Here is a 19,002-nt window from a genome sequence, read left to right as displayed (position 1 = left end):
GAGAAGACTCTTGAGAGTCCCTTGGACTGCAAGGAGGTCCAACCAGTTCATTCTAAAGGAGATCAGTCCTGGGTATTCTTCGGAAGGAATGATGCTAAAGCTGAAACTCCAATACTTTGGCCACCTCATGTGAAGAGTTGACTCATTGGAAAAGACTCTGATGCTGGGAGGGATTGGGGGCAGGAGGAAAAAGGGACGACAGAGCATGAGATGGCTGAATGGCATCACCGACTCGATGGACGTGAGTCTGATTGAACTCCGGGAGTTGGTGATGGACAGGGAGGTCTGGTGAGCTGTGATTCATGGGGTCGCAAAGAGTCGGACACGACTGAGTGACTGAACTGAACTGAACCTTAAAATGGTGTATTTAAAAAGTATCTAAAATCTTCTGCAATTAGAACAGTGTTACTTTGGAAACAATGACAGATTTTATTTTCTTGGGCTCCAAAATCACTGTGGATGGTGACTGCAGCCCCGAAATTAAAAGACACTTGCTCCTTGGAAGAAAAGCCATGACAAACTTGCTGCTGCTAAGTCGCTTCAGTCATGTCCGACTCTGTGCGACCCCGTAGACGGCAGCCCACCAGGCTCCCCCGTCCCTGGGATTCTCCAGGCAAGAACACTGGAGTGGGTTGCCATCTCCTCCAACGCATGAAAGTGAAAAGTGAAAGTGAAGTCACTCAGTTGTGTCCGACTCTTAGCAACCCCATGGACTGCAGCCTACCAGGCTCCTCTATCCATGGGATTTTCCAGGCAAGAGTACTGGAGTGGGGTGCCATTGCCTTCTCCGGTGATAAACCTAGATAGCATATTAAAAAACAGAGACATCACTTTGCTGACAAAGGTCCATCTAGTCAAAGCTATGGTTTTTCCAGTAGTCATGTACGGATGTGAGAGTTGGATCATAAAGAAGGCTGAGCACTAAAGAATTGATGCTTTCAAGTTGTGGTGCTGGAGAAGACTCTTGAGAGTCCCTTGGACAGCACGGAGGTCAAGCCAGTCAATCGTAAAGGAAATTGGTCCTGAATATTCTTTGGAAGGACTGATGCTGAAGCTCTAGTACTTTGGCTACCTGATGCAAACAGCCAACTCATTTGAAAAGACCCTGATGCTGGGAAAGATTGAGGGCAAGTGGAGAAGGCGATGACAGAGGATGAGGTGGTTGAATGACACCACCGACTCAGTGGAGATGAATTTGAACAAACTCTGGAAGATGGTGAAAGACAGGGAAGCCTGGCATGCCGCAGGCCACACAGCATGTGCTACACAAAGGATCAGACACTGCTTAGCTGCTGAATGACAACAACAACAGTTTTATTGAAGCTGAAAATGAGTGGTAAGGACTCACTGAATAGTTACAGAAATTCAAGCAGTGACACATCAGACTCGTGTTTAGAGTCAAGTGCTGTCTCAGTGTTTCAAGAGATGTTTGTGAGGGAGCACAGGAATTATTTTCCTTGGAGCTAACTTTAGAAAGTTATTCATTTTTTCCCCCAAATTTAGGAGCCTCAAAATATTACCTTCTTGGGGTTAATTTAATGTTCATGAAAATATTTATGAGAGTAAAGCATGATAATGTTGACACATGTGATAGGTATATTCTAAGAAGAGCTAACACTTGAAAAATTTCTTTAATTTCAGAAGCTGTGTGTATTTCTTATAATTGCAAATAGGTATTCCTAAGAGTTTCATGCAAATGCTCTTTTTGTTTTTAACTTTCAGAACCATGTACTGTGATGAAACTGCTGACGAGTCCTCAGGAATTAATGTACATCAACCCACAGCTTTTGCTCACAAGTTACTTCAGCTCTCTGGAGTGTCTCTCTTCTGGGATGAGTTTTCTGCATCTGCAAAATCCTCCCCAGTGTGTTCAACTGCGCCAGTGGTAAGGAAAATAAATCAGAGAAGCCAGAAAATGAAGGCACAGATTTTCAGAAGGTTTACTTGAGGACTATTAAAATTTTCTAGGATGTGTGATGTGTTCTGATGGGTTTCCTTGTGATCTGAGAGTTAACACAAATATTCAGTAATGGGGACATATATTTCAGATTTAAAAATACATTTGTAAAAAAAATAATTTGTAAAAAAAAATACATTTGTAAAAAAAATACATTTGTAATTAATGCCATTTCTACCAGAAATACATTTGCTGTGTATTAATTTAATAGAGAAACATTGGATTTTATGTCTTAGGGAGAAATGGCATATTAACATCTAATATCTTTTTTATAATAAAAACAGGCAAGTAAGCAATGTTCACATTTACCTTCCATGATGCATGTATTGTTGAAAATGTTATGTTACAAGTCATATTTTGTCAGAATTTTATAATTAAGGAAAAAGAACTATGTTCATCCCTTCTCAGATTGGAGAGCCCTTTTATAAATCAGTCACTTCATTATTTGTCTTTTAGTTTATTTCACAAATAGTATTTTCTTAATTATTGGATATATATTAAATTTTCTTATGTAATTTGAGCAGATGCTGTGCTTTTTTTCATAAAGTACTTTTCCATAATTTGCCTTTATTAAGGTACTGTGCTATGTTTTATACTGTTCTACAATACTGGTTTATCCATTGTCACAATACAGCTTTCATGTTCTTAAATTAACAATCGTGTTTTACATCTCAGTTTACTTAAACTGAAGTATTTGAAGGAATTACATTTTTTCTTCTTGCGTTACTGTAGGAAACAGAGCCAAAGCTGTCACCTAGCTGGAATCCAAAAATTGTTTATGAGCCTCACCCACAACTAACAAGGAATTTGCCAGAAGTAGCACCTTCTGACCCAGTGCAGATAGGAGGGCTCAATGGTAGGCTGGAGTTGAGTCTCACATTGAAACAGAATGAAGTACTTCCTGGAGCTAAGGTCAGTAGTTGTTTTATTTTCTGTAGATAAAAACAAAGTAAACCTGGAGGCATTCTTTATGCTGTGACCCTCTGATTGGTTCACATAGATTGTCCTGTGACCAGGTTACCCACTGCCTTGGAGTCAGCATTTTTACCCGCCTCTGTCCATGGAATTCTCCAGGGAAGAGTACTGGAGTGGGTTACCATTTCCTTCACCAGGGTATCTTCCTGACCCAGGGATCGAATTTGAGTCTTCTGCATTACAGGCAGATTCGTTACCATCTGAGCCACCAGGGAAGCCCCCATGTTAGCTGAAGGAGATGTTTAACTATGTGTATATAAAACTATCCACCTATGTATTTGAACAGAATGTCCATGTTTATAGTTGTATAATATTTATGAAGAGAGATGAGTTTTTTCCGTAATGTTGCATAGCTTGTAGAAGTCACTGTAGAGACAACTGTACCTCTTTCTTAAGAAGCAATACTGAACAGTCTGGAGAGTCAGGAAACTTGGATTTTTTAAGTTAGTTAATTATTTGTCTTTCAGGTTATTATTTTCAGGTTCTTAAACCTAATTTACCATATAATCTATGTAAAATGCAGTTTAGGAAAATATCAGGATTTATTCATTTGTATTTTCACAGATATACCTAGCTCTGGACATTTGACTGACTACTGTATGGCAGAGCCCATGCAGGTTGTTGGGACAGACATAGAAATGAAAGGAATGCAGTCTTTGTCTTAATAAAAGATAGTGTAAGAGGCATAGACACGGGCTGTGGGAATGTGTAAGAGGGAACCACTCTATACATGTGAAAACACACAAAAAGGTTTTCAGAAGATTGAAGGATCCCCAGAAATCTTTCTCTGGAATGGAGCACCTGATTAGAGTCGGAGGGGGAGGAAGGTGCAGATTGAAATGTCAATGTTCCTGTTACTATGATTGGTTTCCTTTGTGGTTTTTTTTTGGCCACATCACGTGGCTTGTGGGATTTTAGTTCCCTGACCAAGAATTGCGCCCTGGTCCACAGCAGGGATTGAGCCTGGGTCCATAGCAGTAAAAGCCCACATCTTAACCGTGACCCACTGGGGAAATTCCCTGATGTTGTTCTTACTGATTATTCCTCCTCCTCTTTGATTACTGTTCTGTTCTACTTCAGTTGAGTTCAGTTCAGTGGCTCAGTCATGTCCGACTCTCTATGACCCCATGGACTGCAGTGTGCCAGGCTTCCCTGTACATCACCAACTCCCGGAGTTTACTCAAACTCTTGTCCATTGGATTGGTGATGCCATCCAACCGTCTCATCCCTCTGTTGTCCCCTTCTCCTCCCATCTTCAATCTTTCCTAGCATCAGGGTCTTTTCAAATGAGTCAGTTCTTTGTATCAGGTGGCCAAAGTATTAAGAGTTCCAGCTTCAGCATCAGTCCTTCCAAAGAATATTCAGGACTGATTTCCTTTAGGATGAACTGGCTGGATCTTCTTGCTGTCCAAGGGACTCTCAAGAGTCTTCAACACCACAGTTCAAAAACATCAATTCTTCTTCGCTCAGCTTTCTTTATAGTCCAACTCTCACATCCATACATGACTACTGGAAAAACCATAGCTTTGACTATACGGACCTTTGCTGGCAAAATAATGTCTCTGCTTTTTAATATGCTGTCTAGGTTGGTCATAACTTTTCTTCCAAGGAGCAAGTGTCTTTTAATTTCATGGCTGTTCTACCTCAGGTGGTATGAAACCCTTTCACAGGTCTTAAGCCTCTTCACAGAGTAAAAGGATGGAATGGTTAATGGAGCAGAGAGCCACGGGTATGTGTAAACACTACAGGAATCCTTATTGTGCCAAGATCCTTGGGAAACTGGATACATCCATGCCTCTGTAGATTGCATTTTCTAATCCTTGAAGAAGGAAGAACCATAGCGATACCTTCTTGGGTTCTGTTTTGGTTAATTATTGCTGCTGCTACTGTGTCGCTTCAGTCGTGTCCGACTCTGTGCGACCCCATGGACTGCAGCCCACCAGGCTCCCCCGTCCCTGGGATTCTCCAGGCAAGAACACTGGAGTGGGTTGCCATTAGTCCTCAACATTTGTATTTTTGATTTTTGTGCATATCCAAACTTTTTGCATGTTGTGAACTGATTTATATAAGTGCCTTTTAGGTTTTACTTTTGAACATCTGTGTATTAGGTGACAGATGAACCTTGGAACTATTGCATTGCTGTTAGCCAGGGTTTAATATTTGGAGATACTCTTCTTGCCTATATGGTAATTTTTTTGTAGCAACTGGGATATTTGAGTACATTTTGTTCTTAATGAAAATGAGTGCTAAACAGAAAAATTAAAATTCTGAATAGCAGCATCCAGAAACAGACCTCCTGAACTTAATACAGTGTAAACAAAGATGGCATATTAGGGACCTCAAGTTTCAGATCTTTAGTCTCTTTCTTTGCACTTAAGTCTTTCAACTACGGGATCAAAATGTTATGAGAGATTTCATGTTACTTTTTCAGTTCTCGGAGACTATTCACCACTCAAATAGTGTGTAAGTTTGGTGTTTCACGTATTTAGTTTTATCAGATGTCTTCAGGAATACATTATATATAAAAATAGGGGACTGCCTCAGTTGAATTTAGAGACATTTTGTTTTAATTGCTGTGTTACACTGAGTTTGAAATTTGAAGCCTGACATGCTGTAGTCCATTGGGTCACAAAGAGTCTGACACGACTGAGTGACTGAACAACAACAACAAATTTTTGTTGTTAAAATGTTTTATCTTTTATATTTCCAGAGGAAAGTTACATATACTTTTTTCTTTGTATGCCAAACTAAGAATGACTAATAATGACGTATTTCTATGACAGTTAGAAGTGAAACTCTTAATCATGTGTTCTAAATGCCGATTAGAGACTATGTTTTCAATGCTAAGAAATTAAAAATCAATTTTTAAGCTCAGCATATAATCACAAAGAGATTTCCCCACTGTCCCCAACCATAACTCCTTGCTGATTCAAGGACTGGGAAGTCAGCAGTCAGTAAGGATCCCCGTAAAACCAGTACTTTGTGGGTCAGCCTAGGTTAAAATCCTGGCCCTGAATCTGTTATATGGCCTTGTGTGAATCACTTAATCTTTGTGAACCTGTTTTCTCATTTGTAAAACAGGAACACTACTAAGAATTAGAGGAAATAAAAACATCTAACACAGTGTCCCAATACTCAAAAAAAGGTGATAATAATTATTATTGGAGAATGTGTTGCTTTATGAGTTATACCATAGAAATTTCTCAAAGTCACTATGTAATTTATTTTTTGTTCTTAGAATCAGAAATTTGTTTTTCTCCGGGTAAAATGGCATAAAGATCATAGGAGTCAGTATTAACATTAGGACTAAGAAGAGACGAATGAAAAGGCAGGGATATTTAGCTTTTTAGAATGTGACTTAGGGAATAGAGTGATTGTTTTTGTCAGAGTGTATGCTGCGGAAGTCAAGAGTGAGAGTGGGATTGGGCTTTTATTTCTAGAAGGAAAAATGGACAAAGAGGTGGAAAAGGGAAGGGAATTCCACATGAGCATCCCCTGCTGTGGCTTCATGTCAGTGGAGAGGTTTCGTGGGCATTTGGAAGGGCACACTGTTGATAGAAAAGATCCTTGCTGTTCTAGATAAGAGTGCGATTGATCCATGGGCAAATTTAGGAAGGCTACCTTTGTTTGTCCTTGGTTTGAATCAAGCTTTAAAGATTGTGATTTGAGTCTTTTGAAACCATAATGGGAATGAATCCTCGATTGCTGCTATCTTAATTTTCTTGGAGACTGTGTCTTAAGGCTTCCTCAAACACCTTGAATACTCAGAAAACTCAGACACAAAGAGTGACATTGGTCTTTCCAACATGGAATTTCTCAGGAGGATTTTCTTCTTAAAATAGAAGTTGATGACTTTATATGTCTTATCATTTGGTTGTGTGAATTAGTAGAGAGAATCTGAGGTGAAGGAATCCAAGGCTAACTAATTAGTATTCCTCTCGAAGTTCTGAAATATACTGGCATTTATGGTAATAAGTTTATGAAGAGTGTTCATTCTGAGTAGTTTCCTTTCTTTCTTTTTTTGAAGTTGGATATTGATGGACAGATAGACTCGATACATCTATTCCTGTCACCCAGGCAGGTGCACTTGCTTTTGGACATGTTAGCAGCTATTGCTGGACCAGGCAAGTATAACTGTTGTTATTTCTAGTTCTTTAAAAAATTTTAGTTAAAATATGTAGCGTAGAAATAGGAAATTATATTATTGTATAGGAATGTATGAACTTAAAGATGTATTGTGAATTAGAATCCTCAGTAGTTAAATTTGATTCTTTCAAATTTCATTATGATGCAACAGATTAGCATTCAGACTGACTTACTTCCTTGGTGGGAGGTAGTACTTCATACAACTGAGAAAGTATAATTGTTAAACTCAGTAAATAGCACACACTTAAAAAAATTTTAATGACATATATATTTAATAATAGATAAGATCTTGTGATTCCTAGCTAGCTGCTTAGAGCTATTGACTAGATCTCTGATTAACATTAAATACTGGTGGTTCTGCACTGACTGTGGTACTAAGTTGCCATTGGCATTGGATAAGTGGGTTGGGAGGGAATGCTTAATTAAGTAACTCCAAATTTAATTACTCTTTTGCTTTTCTTTTGTATACACGTAGAAAATTCAAGCAAAATTGGATTAGCTAATAAAGATAGAAAAAATCGACCTATGCAGCAAGAAGATGAATATCGAATTCAAATGGAATTGAACCGATATTATTTGAGGAAAGATTCCCTCTCTGCTGGCGTGTCCTCAGAGCAAAGCTTTTATGAGACAGAAACGGCTCGTACACCTTCTAGCCGGGGTAAGCAACTCAAAAAGTTGACTCTAGATTGATACATTATCATCATAAAGCAAAGTACATTTAACTTTGGCTGCCATAAAATGTAGTTTAGTAATGAAAAAACCAACGGTCTACACTTTAAGAAGGTTTAAATTTATAAGTTGATCGAACCACAGCTTGACAGTGACTGGCACACAAGTGATGCAGTTTCCTTTTTTGATTGTGTAGTCTTGTTTTGTAAAACATGATTTATTCTAAGGAAAGTCAATTAAAAATGTGGGTTTATGCAAAAGATAAAATGGGAATAATTGTTCATTTTGTCAAATTATGTGCTTGCGTAATGATTTACAGTAGATTATTCCTTTAAACAAAAACCTTTGTCCATTAATCTTTCTGTCAATTATATGTAAATAAACAACAACATAATCTTTACCCAGTTTACTCTGCATTTATAGGTGTGTCTTAATGTGTAAGCACTAATACAAATCAATTTAAATAATAAGAATCAATTTCAATATGGAATGTTGACCTAAGTAAAAAATTAAAATCTATTCAAGAAATTTTGGCCATAACAAGCTTCATTTGCCTGAAGGTAAAACAATTTGCAGGAAGAAGTAAAACATAAATAGAATTCTAAATAAAATATTCAACTCTTTTTTTTTTTTTCCGAGAAATAGCTGTATCCATGACACCAGAGATTAAAAGATACTATTTGAAAATCATATGACACTTAATGACATTACATTATACCATATGAAGCAGCATATCATATGTTTTTTTAAAAAGTTCACCAATGGGCTAGCTTAATGTTTTGTTAATCTATGTTCAGCTGAGTTTTTCTATGACATTAATATCTTGAATGCAAAGAAATGACCCCATTGGAAGTAACATAAAATTTAGAACATCACTATATCTCAGATAATGTGAGGGAACAATATAACATTAATATATATGAAGATCTTATTTAAAGATGTGAATTGGTGGAATTATAATAAAACTGACAAAGTTTAATTCTCTCTAGAAGAAGAAGTTTTCTTCTCCATGGCTGATATGGACATGTCGCACAGTCTCTCTTCTCTTCCACCCCTTGGGGAACCCCCAAATATGGACCTTGAGTTATCATTAACTAGTACATATACAAACACCCCAGCAGGATCTCCATTAAGTACTACTGTGGTAAAGTATTTAACTTTTTGTTCTGTTCTTTAACAAGTTATTTCTAAAATTTTATACCTTATTCATATGCTTAAAAAAATTATACTATAGCTTCAGCCAACATGGGGAGACTTCCTTGATCATCATAAAGAACAGCCAGTAAGAGGATCAGCGTTACCCTCCAACCTAGTTCATCCAGCATCTTTGCAAAAGACTGGTACGTAAAAATAAAAAGAAAAAAAGACATTTGTTGATAGTTTCCACTGGAATCTGAAAATAATTATTAAAAAAATATGCCATTCTACTGATTCTTTTCTCTTTCTTCATAAATATTTTTTTGGTGTAGACCTTTTAACAAAGTCTAGAAAGAAAATGAGGCACTGTTGAACAATTCACTATGAAATGTTTTAGAACAGTTGCCTATTTATTGTATTAAATAATTTAGTAAAAAGTACACCCTAAGTTTCATATTATTATTATAATTTAGGAGTCTCAATCAACTGGTCTAATTTTTGTTTCTCTGTTTACACATCCCTTAAAAGAGAACCTCAGGTTTCCTTTCTGCAAATTTTAATTGAAATAGACACAGGATTAAAGGAAAATTTGATGAGCAGCTTCTAGTTAATCTCTGACTTATTCCAGAACAGTTTTATTAGTTCAAAAGCTTTGTTTGTATTGTAGCAGGGTTTTTTTTGTACTTCACATATCAAGGATCTCGCATATCAAATGTAGAAAGAGTACAGTTTATTATTTTCCTTTTTTAATATCACTGAAACTATTGTGTGATCATATGTTTTGAAGACTAAAATCTCAAGTTTTAAAACATTTGATATAATGGGTTGTTTAAGTATTAACTTTTCTGAATATAATTTTAACACATGTATTTCAGCTCTTCCCTCTAGGTCTGTTTCAGTGGATGAATCCAGGCCTGAACTTATTTTTAGAGTAGCTGTGGGAATGTTTTCAGTCTCTGTGCTTCACATTGATCCTTTATCTCCACCTGAATCATCACTGAATGTTAATCCATTGACACCAATGGCGATAGCGTTCTTTACTTGTATAGAAAAAATTGATCCAGCACAATTTTCAACAGAAGATTTTAAGTCTTTTCGAGCAGTATTTGCAGAAGCTTGCTCACATGATCACCTTAGGTAAACTCTTACATTTGTTAATAATTCTTGAAAAAGAACGAGATGTGAATTTTTTCATTTATCTATTGACCTCTCTCCATTTGTTTTTCTAATTCACATTTGATTTGTAAATGAGTGGAATGAGTGAGGATTTCTTGCGATACTGTAAGATTTTTACCATAGACTCTCCCATTCAGGTTATTTGGCATGTGAAATATACAGATGTAAGATCTATTTGTTTGGAGTTGTCTTAAGTTATCTTTAGCTCCCTGAGGTGCTCTTCTCAGGTTTCTTTGACCACATTTTGTCATCATTCTCCACTGACACCATTGTGATCATAAAAATAGTTCTTACTGTCACTGGCTTAGCAGAGATGGCAGTGGTGGTGAGAGTAGATGGACTAGTGAGAAGGGACTCGAAAGTGATTCCTGTGCCACTAACCACTGGGTGGGAAATGATAACTGAGGCCCATCCTGAGCTTGGATGCTACATTTTCAACTTCTGCTTAAAAAAAAAACAAAAAACTAAAGCTATTCAAATAGCCGCCTGTCTTTCCATAGGTTGAGTCCTAATAGATAAGGAGATAACTAAATTTACACGTGTAATATTGTTAGCATGCAACTACTATTTTAACTTGAAAGTAGCCTATAAATTGTTCTATCATATATAATGACTTAGGGACATATATTAATATTTTTAGAAAACACTTTGGGCTTTTGTTTTATCTTTGACTATTTTAAGTATTAAAATTAATAGGTTAGGACCATAATATTTATAATAAAACTGCAAAAGTGTTTTTTTTTCTTCCCATTTTGGACAGTTTCAAATATCTGCCAGTAGGAAATACAATAAAAGCAACAAAAGCTAGAGGTAGGCCTTCATTTGAGTTTTACTGACTATGAAGTTTTGAAAATACTGCATGATCCTTCTAGATATTTTTAAGAACTATATGCATATGTTTTCCAGATTTGAAAGATTTTTTTCACTGCAGTGTAAATTTTACAATGTAGAAGAGGGAAGGACAGTGTTGGGGGAAAAAGTCCTGGATAATTTCCTATCAACAGATATGTTTTTTAATCTTATATCAGGGAACAGGGAATTTGAAGCAATCTTTCTGGTTAATATCCTTAAGAATATTAGTTATTACTGACTGTTTGAACTTGGCAGCACAGGCATTAATAGCTCTACAGTATTCTTTGACACATCATTTAATCTAGAATTATACAGAAACTCTCAAATGCTGCATTTTTTATGACAGATTTATAGGCACTGGCATCAAAGTGTCCTATGAACAAAGACAAAGATCAGCTTCCCGATATTTCAGTACTGATATGTCCATTGGGCAAATGGAACTTTTGGAATGCTTGTTTCCGACTGATTCTCATTCTGTTCCTCCTCACTATACAGAGGTAAATGCTGATACTTTTCCTTTAGGGTTATTCTTTACATCTGTCTTGCTTTTTAAGAATTGTGTGAACAGCAGTGATTTTCTTAAAAAGGCATAGGAAATTGTATCAGCAGAAGTTTATTGTGTGTGTTTGCATTTGTGTTTTGTGGAAACAGATTTTTTTTTTTTGGAAACAGATTTTTAAGTGTGATATTCAAGGCCACTATTGGAATGTGTTACATTTTTAGAGTTGACTTATTCTAGAGTCAGACAGGTTTATGACAAATGATTTAATTTCACTCATTTTGCAAGAATGCTTAATTTTAGAAGAATTCTATTATTCAACAAATACTATTGAATGCCTACTATGTGCTAAGCACTGTGCAAGATAAGTGGAATATCTTGGCCTCATTTATTATTAATCTGATTTTTTTCCCCGTAGCATTTTCATTGCTTTTACCTTGTCCTGGTGACTTATTTTCGATGTGTTTTATTTGAACACTTGCATACACTTTGCAAATGTCATGCTGAAGATTGCAGAAGCTTACTAGTTTGTGTAAGAGACATATTGCTAGGAAGTGACAGAACTGAAGCTTAAACCAGCCTTTCCAACTTCAAAAAACTCTCCCCACTACTGTATTATCTCCTCTTTTAATTCTTCTTAATATTGTACATTTAAGTTATCTTCCTCTTTCTTTAAGCTTTTGATGTTCCATTCCAAAGAACGAACTGATTCTCACCTCCCTGTGTGTCTTCAGCTTCATTATAAGCATTCTGAGAATAAAGGACCTCAGGTAAGAGATCTTTTTGTGTGGTTACCACTGGTAAATTTTCATTTGATGTCTATTGTATCATAATCACAAGGATTTAATTTTATGGAATTATCAGTGATCATATTAATTCTTTCTTTTTCTCTCTCTTTTTTTAAGGGTAGTCAAGCAAGACTTAGTTCCGTTCCTCAGAAGGCAGAATTACAGGTTAAGTTAAATCCAGTGTTTTGTGAGCTGGATATCAGTATTGTGGACAGGTTAAATTCCTTGCTTCAACCGCAGAAACTCACTACAGTGGAGATGATGGCATCACATATGTACACTTCATATAATAAGCATATTAGTTTGGTAAGTATTTCAAAAGTTGCAAATACTCATCATAATTATAACTAGCTAATAGACTTATTGAGATGATTTCTGAGTTAAGTAGTCTTAATAGATTAAGTACCACTTGTTATTAAAATAGCATTATATGTAATAATGGAAAAATGGAAGCACCTTTAATGTCTAGGTAGTAGATTAGGTGAATGAGTTGTGATCATGTACTGAATGGGATTTTATGCTGCCTCTTTAAATGATGGTTACGAAGAGGGTATAGCAACAGGAAGAAGACTCTTAAAGAAATATGGGGTGAAAAAAGTAGAATACACATAAACTTCTATTATAAATGTGTAAGTAAGATCATATAGAAAAAGACTGAGTGGAAATGTATACCATTCAGGAGCATCGATTACAATAGAATAGTAGAATTAGATTTGCTTTTCTGTGTTTGTCTGAGTTTTATAAACTGTGACTATAATATCTTCACAGAACTTCATTTGTTCACACCTATAGTGAACCACTTGAATCTCCTATAAAAGGTAGCCCATATCATGTAGGATATACTCTTGGAAATGGCAGCACCATTTATCATACTGTGTTACTGAACATCACATTGTGTCGCTTTTACTCAGATCTGGTGCCTGGTGTCTTTTCTAAGCAAATCAAGTAAGTCAGATTTGCAAGATGTCTGTTAGGAGTTTTAGGAGTATGCACAAATAGAGACAACTTTGGCTAAAAGGAAAAGATAGTTTTCTGTGTATTGCCTCTCCCTTAATTATCAGTGGGTATTCACATTAAATCAAGATTCTTTAACTTTTCTTGCCAACAGTTGCTAGTTATTTTAAGTTCTGTGGGTTAGTGTCTGTATTTGCTGTTAGCCATAGATACATTGGAATGATGATTTAATCTCTTAAGCAATTAAAAAAATTTTTTAATTGAAGTATAATTGCTTTATGGTATTATGTTAGTTTCTACCATACGACAGCATAAATCAGCCATAAATATGCATATGTCCCCTCCTTCTTGAACCTCCCTCTCACCCGCTCCCAAACTTCTAGGTGGTCGTAGAGCACAGGGTGAGCTTCCTGTATTATACAGCAACTTGCCACTAGCTCTCTGTGTCACATATGGTAATGTACATGTTTCAGTGCTACTCTCTTGAGCAACTTTTGCTGAGAGTGCAGATTAATATGTGAAAGTCATAATAGGGGAGAGAAAGAATCAGATCCAGTTTTAGTATAAAAGCAGAACTTTCTAATCTAGGCTGTCAGAGACTGATCCATGAAATTGAGGAGTGTTATCATCTACACTGTACTCTGGACGAAAGCTTTACAAGTTGTAATTCATTGCAGAGAAAAAAATATGAATAGACTTTTATCTGAAAAGCATGTACTTCGACCGTTTTATTATAACGTGGCTTTAAGTCAATGTTGCATGCATGTTTTGGCTTCTGAGGGTCATCTGATGGGGTCATATCCTTGAGTTAGATGGGAGCTCAGAGTGAGTCATTTAGGGAATATTTATTTCAAACCTTTGATGTGCCAGGCTTGGACTTAGTTCTGGAAATACAAGGATGAATCAGGAATGGGCTTTTGCATTTGGCATAATTCACCTGATTTTACATTTGAGTCTTTGAAATAGCATATTGGTGGGGAAATCCTTCAGATTGAATGCTTGGCTCTATAGTGATTTTTAATCATACTGAGTTTTTTGATAAGCTAATTTACACATTGCCCCTTTTTTAGTCTGTAGTAAAATATTATATACATCTAAAACACCTGAGTCTTCACTTTGGTTCAGTATTTATTTGAATTATTTCTTTATATGAGGGTGTAACTTTTGCCAATAATTCTGACTTTTTTGGTAGCTGTTGCATTATAAATTTCATTACACTAAAGTAATATAGTAGTTATTAATTGTATTTTAACGCATTAACCTAAATGAGGAAATAGTGATTGTATACATCATAATGTTAAATGCCAGTGTCATTTGTGTTCATTTGCTTAATTTAACATTTTGGCATATTTTTGATGTTTTTGTGTTTCAGCACAAAGCTTTCACTGAAGTATTTCTAGATGACTCACATAATCCTGCAAACTGCCGGGTATCAGTACAAGTTGCCACACCAGCATTAAACCTTTCTGTTCGCTTCCCAATACCTGATCTTCGATCAGATCAAGAGAGAGGACCATGGTTTAAGAAGTCACTTCAGAAGGAGATTCTTCATTTAGCTTTCACAGATCTAGAGTTTAAAACTGAATTCCTAGGAGGATCAACCCCTGAACAAGTTAAATTGGAGCTTACATTTAGAGAACTAGCTGGTAAGATTGACCATGTCTATAAAAGAGTCAGAATAAAACCAACTGCTACTGAAACTTAAAGTAAGAAGCATATAGTGAAAGTGAAGTCGCTCAGTCGTGTCTGACTCTTTGCGACCCTATGGACTGTAACCTATCAGGCTCCTCTGTCCATGGGATTTTCCAGGCAATAGCACCGGAGTGGATGGCCATTTCCTTCTCCAAAGAAATATATGACAGTCCCTAAATATAATAAAATTAAAGGACATATGTTAGAAAACAAGAGTAACGCCTGTTTTCCATTATTGTATACAAATGTGATATAGGTCACTTTTTTAAAAGAAACTGCAGTGCATAAGAATTTATTCACTTTGTGAGTAATAGTGCTTTAGCTTACTTTTAAAAAGGACTTATTTATTTTTGGCTGTGCTGGGTCTTCATGGCTGCATGGGCTTTTCTCTAGTTGTGACGGGCAGGGGCTACCCTCTAATTGTGGTGCACACACAGGCTTCTCACTGTGATCGCTCCTCTTGTTGCGGAGCACAGGCTCTAGGTGCGTGAGCTTCAGCAGTTGCGGCACACGGGCTCAGTAGTTATGGTGCACGGACTTAAGTTGCTCCAGTAGCCTACCTTTCAGTACCACCTACCACTTTCTTGTTGTAGGGTTAATAGTAGTCAAAATTTTTTGACTGTCACTCTGTATTTGCTATGTGCTGAACACTGCACACACCTGATCTTGTTTCCTTTAATCATCATAGTTACAGGAGGCTTGTTATTTCCAATTATTTTTATCATATGTGAGGAATCTGCCTATTTCTTAAGAGGTACCTCCCAAGGTCAGTGTAGTAAATGGCACAGTCAAGATTCAAACCCAAGTCTCATTCTAGAGCTTGAACTTTGAACCATCATACCAATCTCTGGTGAGTTTTCTTTGTGTAGTCTGTTCTAAGTTTTCCCATATTACTTTGCTTTTGTCAGCTAGTGAAGACAATATATGGACTTGGAGTGACCCAAGTCTCTGGAAGATCCTGACATATTCTGTGGTTCCTAAACAGTCTGTCCTCTGCCCGTCCCCTCCCCATGTCCGCCACCCCAACCCTCTCAGCCTCCGCCACGACATCCTCCTGCCACCTCACCCCCTTCTGTTATGCTCACCTCCTTGTCTGTAGGCTACAGTTTTCCTTCCCTTGTTCTGTCTGAGTTTTACATATCTTTCAGTTCAGTTCAGTCAAGTCGCTCAGTCGTGTCCAACTCTTTGCAACCCCATGAATTGCAGCACGTCAGGCCTCCCTGTCCATCACCAACTTCCAGAGTTCACTCAGACTCACGTCCATCAAGTTAGTGATGCCATCCAGCCATCTCATCCTCTGTCGTCCCCTTCTCCTCCTGCCTGCAATCCCGTCTAGCATCAGAGTCTTTTCCAATGAATCAGCTCTTCGCATGAGATGGCCAAAGTACTGGAGCTTCAGCTTTAGCATCATTCCTTCCAAAGAAATTCCAGGGCTGATCTCCTTCAGAATGGGCTGGTTGGATCTCCTTGCAGTCCAAGGGACTCTCAAGAGTCTTCTCCAACACCACAGTTCAAAAGCATCAATTCTTTGGCGCTCAGCCTTCTTCACAGTCCAAGTCTCACATCCATACATGACCACAGGAAAAACCACAGCCTTGACTAGATGGACCTTAGTTGGCAAAGTAATGTCTCTGCTTTTGAATATGCTATCTAGGTAGGTCATAACTTCCAAGGAGTAAGCGTCTTTTAATTTCATGGCTGCAGTCACCATCTGCAGTGATTCTGGAGCCCAAAAAAATAAAGTCTGACACTGTTTCCACTGTTTCCCATCTATTTGCCGTGAAGTGATGGGACCAGATGCCATGATCTTCGTTTTCTGAATGTTGAGCTTTAAGCCAACTTTTTCACTCTCCTCTTTCACTTTCATCAAGAGGCTTTTTAGTTCCTCTTCACTTTCTGCCATAAGGGTGGTGTCATCTGCATATCTGAGGTTATTGATATTTCTCCCGGCAATCTTGATTCCAGCTTGTGTTTCTTCCAGCCCAGTGTTTCTCATGATGTACTCTGCATAGAAGTTAAATAAGCAGGGTAGTGACTGTTGCCAATTATCATCTCATGAAAAGACCTTTAAGGGGTATCTAGAATCTTCCCTTATCTTTTAGCAATAAGAAACTCATTGTTCTGGTGGAAAGTCATTCTTTGTAAAATGGGATGAAAAAGCATATAGGAGGTTATTGTGAAGAGGTAATTCTTAAACAGTGCTTGTCAAAATAAGCATTTAGAAATGCAGTTGTTATCCCTGCATTCCTAGATTAACGGCATAAACTTTTATGTAGAATGATGATGAGTGGCACTCAGCGAGTGGCAATTGCATATTTAATATGTTAGGATTATGCACCTTGCACCATTGGTTAACCATCGGTGCATAGGAATTTGAGTTTGTACAGAATATAGCATCTTTAATTTACCTGCTCATCCTGTCTCCTCGTGTACGTATGCAGCAGAAATGAATACATGTTGTTGAACTTAATGCTGCACCATGTCCCTGATTTAGAGGATCTGTGCTCATCTAAGGAAGCAAGTATCTTTTCTCTTAATGTGGGAGAAGAAATGCATTTCCGTTAATCAGTCTTGTTTTACTAGGGTCATTCCAGGAAGATAAAGGAGAACCATCTATTAAGTTTTTCCACGTGGCTAGTGGAGGAGATGGAGATACAACATCATCAGATGACTTTGACTGGCCGCGGTGAGTAAGCCAGTGTATATGACACATGCATTTAATGAGACTTCCCTTTTAAAAATAAATTACTGTAGCTTTTTTGAGTGACATTTTGGCCATAAATTTAAGCTAAAAGTATCCAGCCTTGATGAGAGAACCCAGAGGAAAATGGAAAAATTAAAAATATGTTAGTGAGTACTACTTTATCAGAGGTGACTATGAGAAAACTGACTGAGATGGACATACATAGTATATTCTCTGGCCTCAGGTTACCTAGCCTAATTAGATGGACAAAAGAAACATTAACCATTTTAAAAATAGTTCATTTTTATAAAGGGCTTTAGTAGAAGAGAAATTACAGAGCACCATTTGGTTAATTGTCAGATAAATTTTGTAGTCAGCGGTTGTTTCAGGAAAGTGTTTTAATATCTGGGGAGCTTTTGCAAAACACTGATTCTTGGGCCCCACCTTGAGATTCTGAGATAGAGCCTGTGTATCAGTATAGTTTAAAAATTATACCAGGTGATATGTTCATAGCAGTACTATTCAAAATAGCCAAGACATGGAAACAGCCTCAATGTGCGTAGACAGGTGAATGGATTAAAAAAGATGTGCCACCTGTATACCGTTGACCACTCAATAAAAAAGAATGAAATGATGCCCTTTGCAGCAACATGGATGGAACTAGAGATTCAGATACTAAGGGGAAGTAAGTCAGAAAGAGAGAGACATGTCATATAGTATCACTTAGATGTGGCATCTGAAACAGGACACAGATGGACTTACCTAGGATGCAGGATAGACTCACAGGGAACAGTCTCGTGGCTGTCAAGGGGGAAAGGGATACGGGCGGAATGGAGTGGGAGCTTGGGATTAGCAGATTCTGTTATATATCGAATGGATAAACAACAAGGGCCTACTGTATAGCACAGGGAACTATGTTTAGTATCCTGTGATAACCATAATGGAAAGAATATACGAGAATGCATGTACATGTATAACTGAATTGCTTTGATGTACAGCAGAAATTAACATAACATTGTAAATCAACTATACTTCAGTGGGAAAAAAGTACACCTGGTGATTCCAGTGTGCAGTTGGATTTAGAGAACTACTGCTTCAGGATTTCTTAGGCAGGAGAAATGATTTTTTAAAATTAAATTAGCCTGATAGTGGGCTTCCCCAGTGGTTCAGCGGTGAAGAGTCCACCGGCAGTGCAGGAGCTGCTGGAGATGCAGGTTCGATCCCTGGGTCGGGAAGATACCCTGGAGAGGGACATAGCAACCCACTCCAGTATTCTTGCCTGGAGCATCCCATGGACCGAGGAGCCTGGCGGGCTACAGTCCGTGGGGTTGAAGAGACTCAGACATGACCGAACTGACTTAGCAGGAATGCAGCAGCAGGAATGTTCCTTTATTATACTGAAAACTGAGTATGTGAATAAAGAAAACTGAGTCTATGAGTAAAAAATTACGGTGATCGTGGGACTCACCTG

General features: G+C 37.4%; 1 protein-coding gene across 1 annotated transcript in view; it reads left to right on the top strand.

Moving 5' to 3' along the window:
* Window positions 1–19,002, top strand: part of ATG2B (autophagy related 2B) — a 72,622-nt gene that overhangs the window by 14,223 nt on the left and 39,397 nt on the right. Inside the window, exons 5-16 of the mRNA XM_068990872.1 lie at window positions 1,723–1,885; window positions 2,690–2,869; window positions 6,960–7,056; window positions 7,554–7,739; window positions 8,740–8,894; window positions 8,985–9,090; window positions 9,763–10,024; window positions 11,262–11,412; window positions 12,092–12,184; window positions 12,320–12,508; window positions 14,529–14,802; window positions 17,432–17,534. Coding sequence (XP_068846973.1) covers window positions 1,723–1,885; window positions 2,690–2,869; window positions 6,960–7,056; window positions 7,554–7,739; window positions 8,740–8,894; window positions 8,985–9,090; window positions 9,763–10,024; window positions 11,262–11,412; window positions 12,092–12,184; window positions 12,320–12,508; window positions 14,529–14,802; window positions 17,432–17,534 — 1,959 coding nt within the window. The remainder of the gene's footprint in view (window positions 1–1,722; window positions 1,886–2,689; window positions 2,870–6,959; window positions 7,057–7,553; window positions 7,740–8,739; window positions 8,895–8,984; window positions 9,091–9,762; window positions 10,025–11,261; window positions 11,413–12,091; window positions 12,185–12,319; window positions 12,509–14,528; window positions 14,803–17,431; window positions 17,535–19,002) is intronic.

The sequence above is a fragment of the Capricornis sumatraensis genome, chromosome 19 (assembly GCF_032405125.1).
Source record: "Capricornis sumatraensis isolate serow.1 chromosome 19, serow.2, whole genome shotgun sequence".
NCBI lineage: Eukaryota > Metazoa > Chordata > Mammalia > Artiodactyla > Bovidae > Capricornis > Capricornis sumatraensis.
The sequence above is the reverse complement of the archived record's forward strand: the minus strand, read 5'-3'. Positions and strand labels throughout refer to the sequence as shown.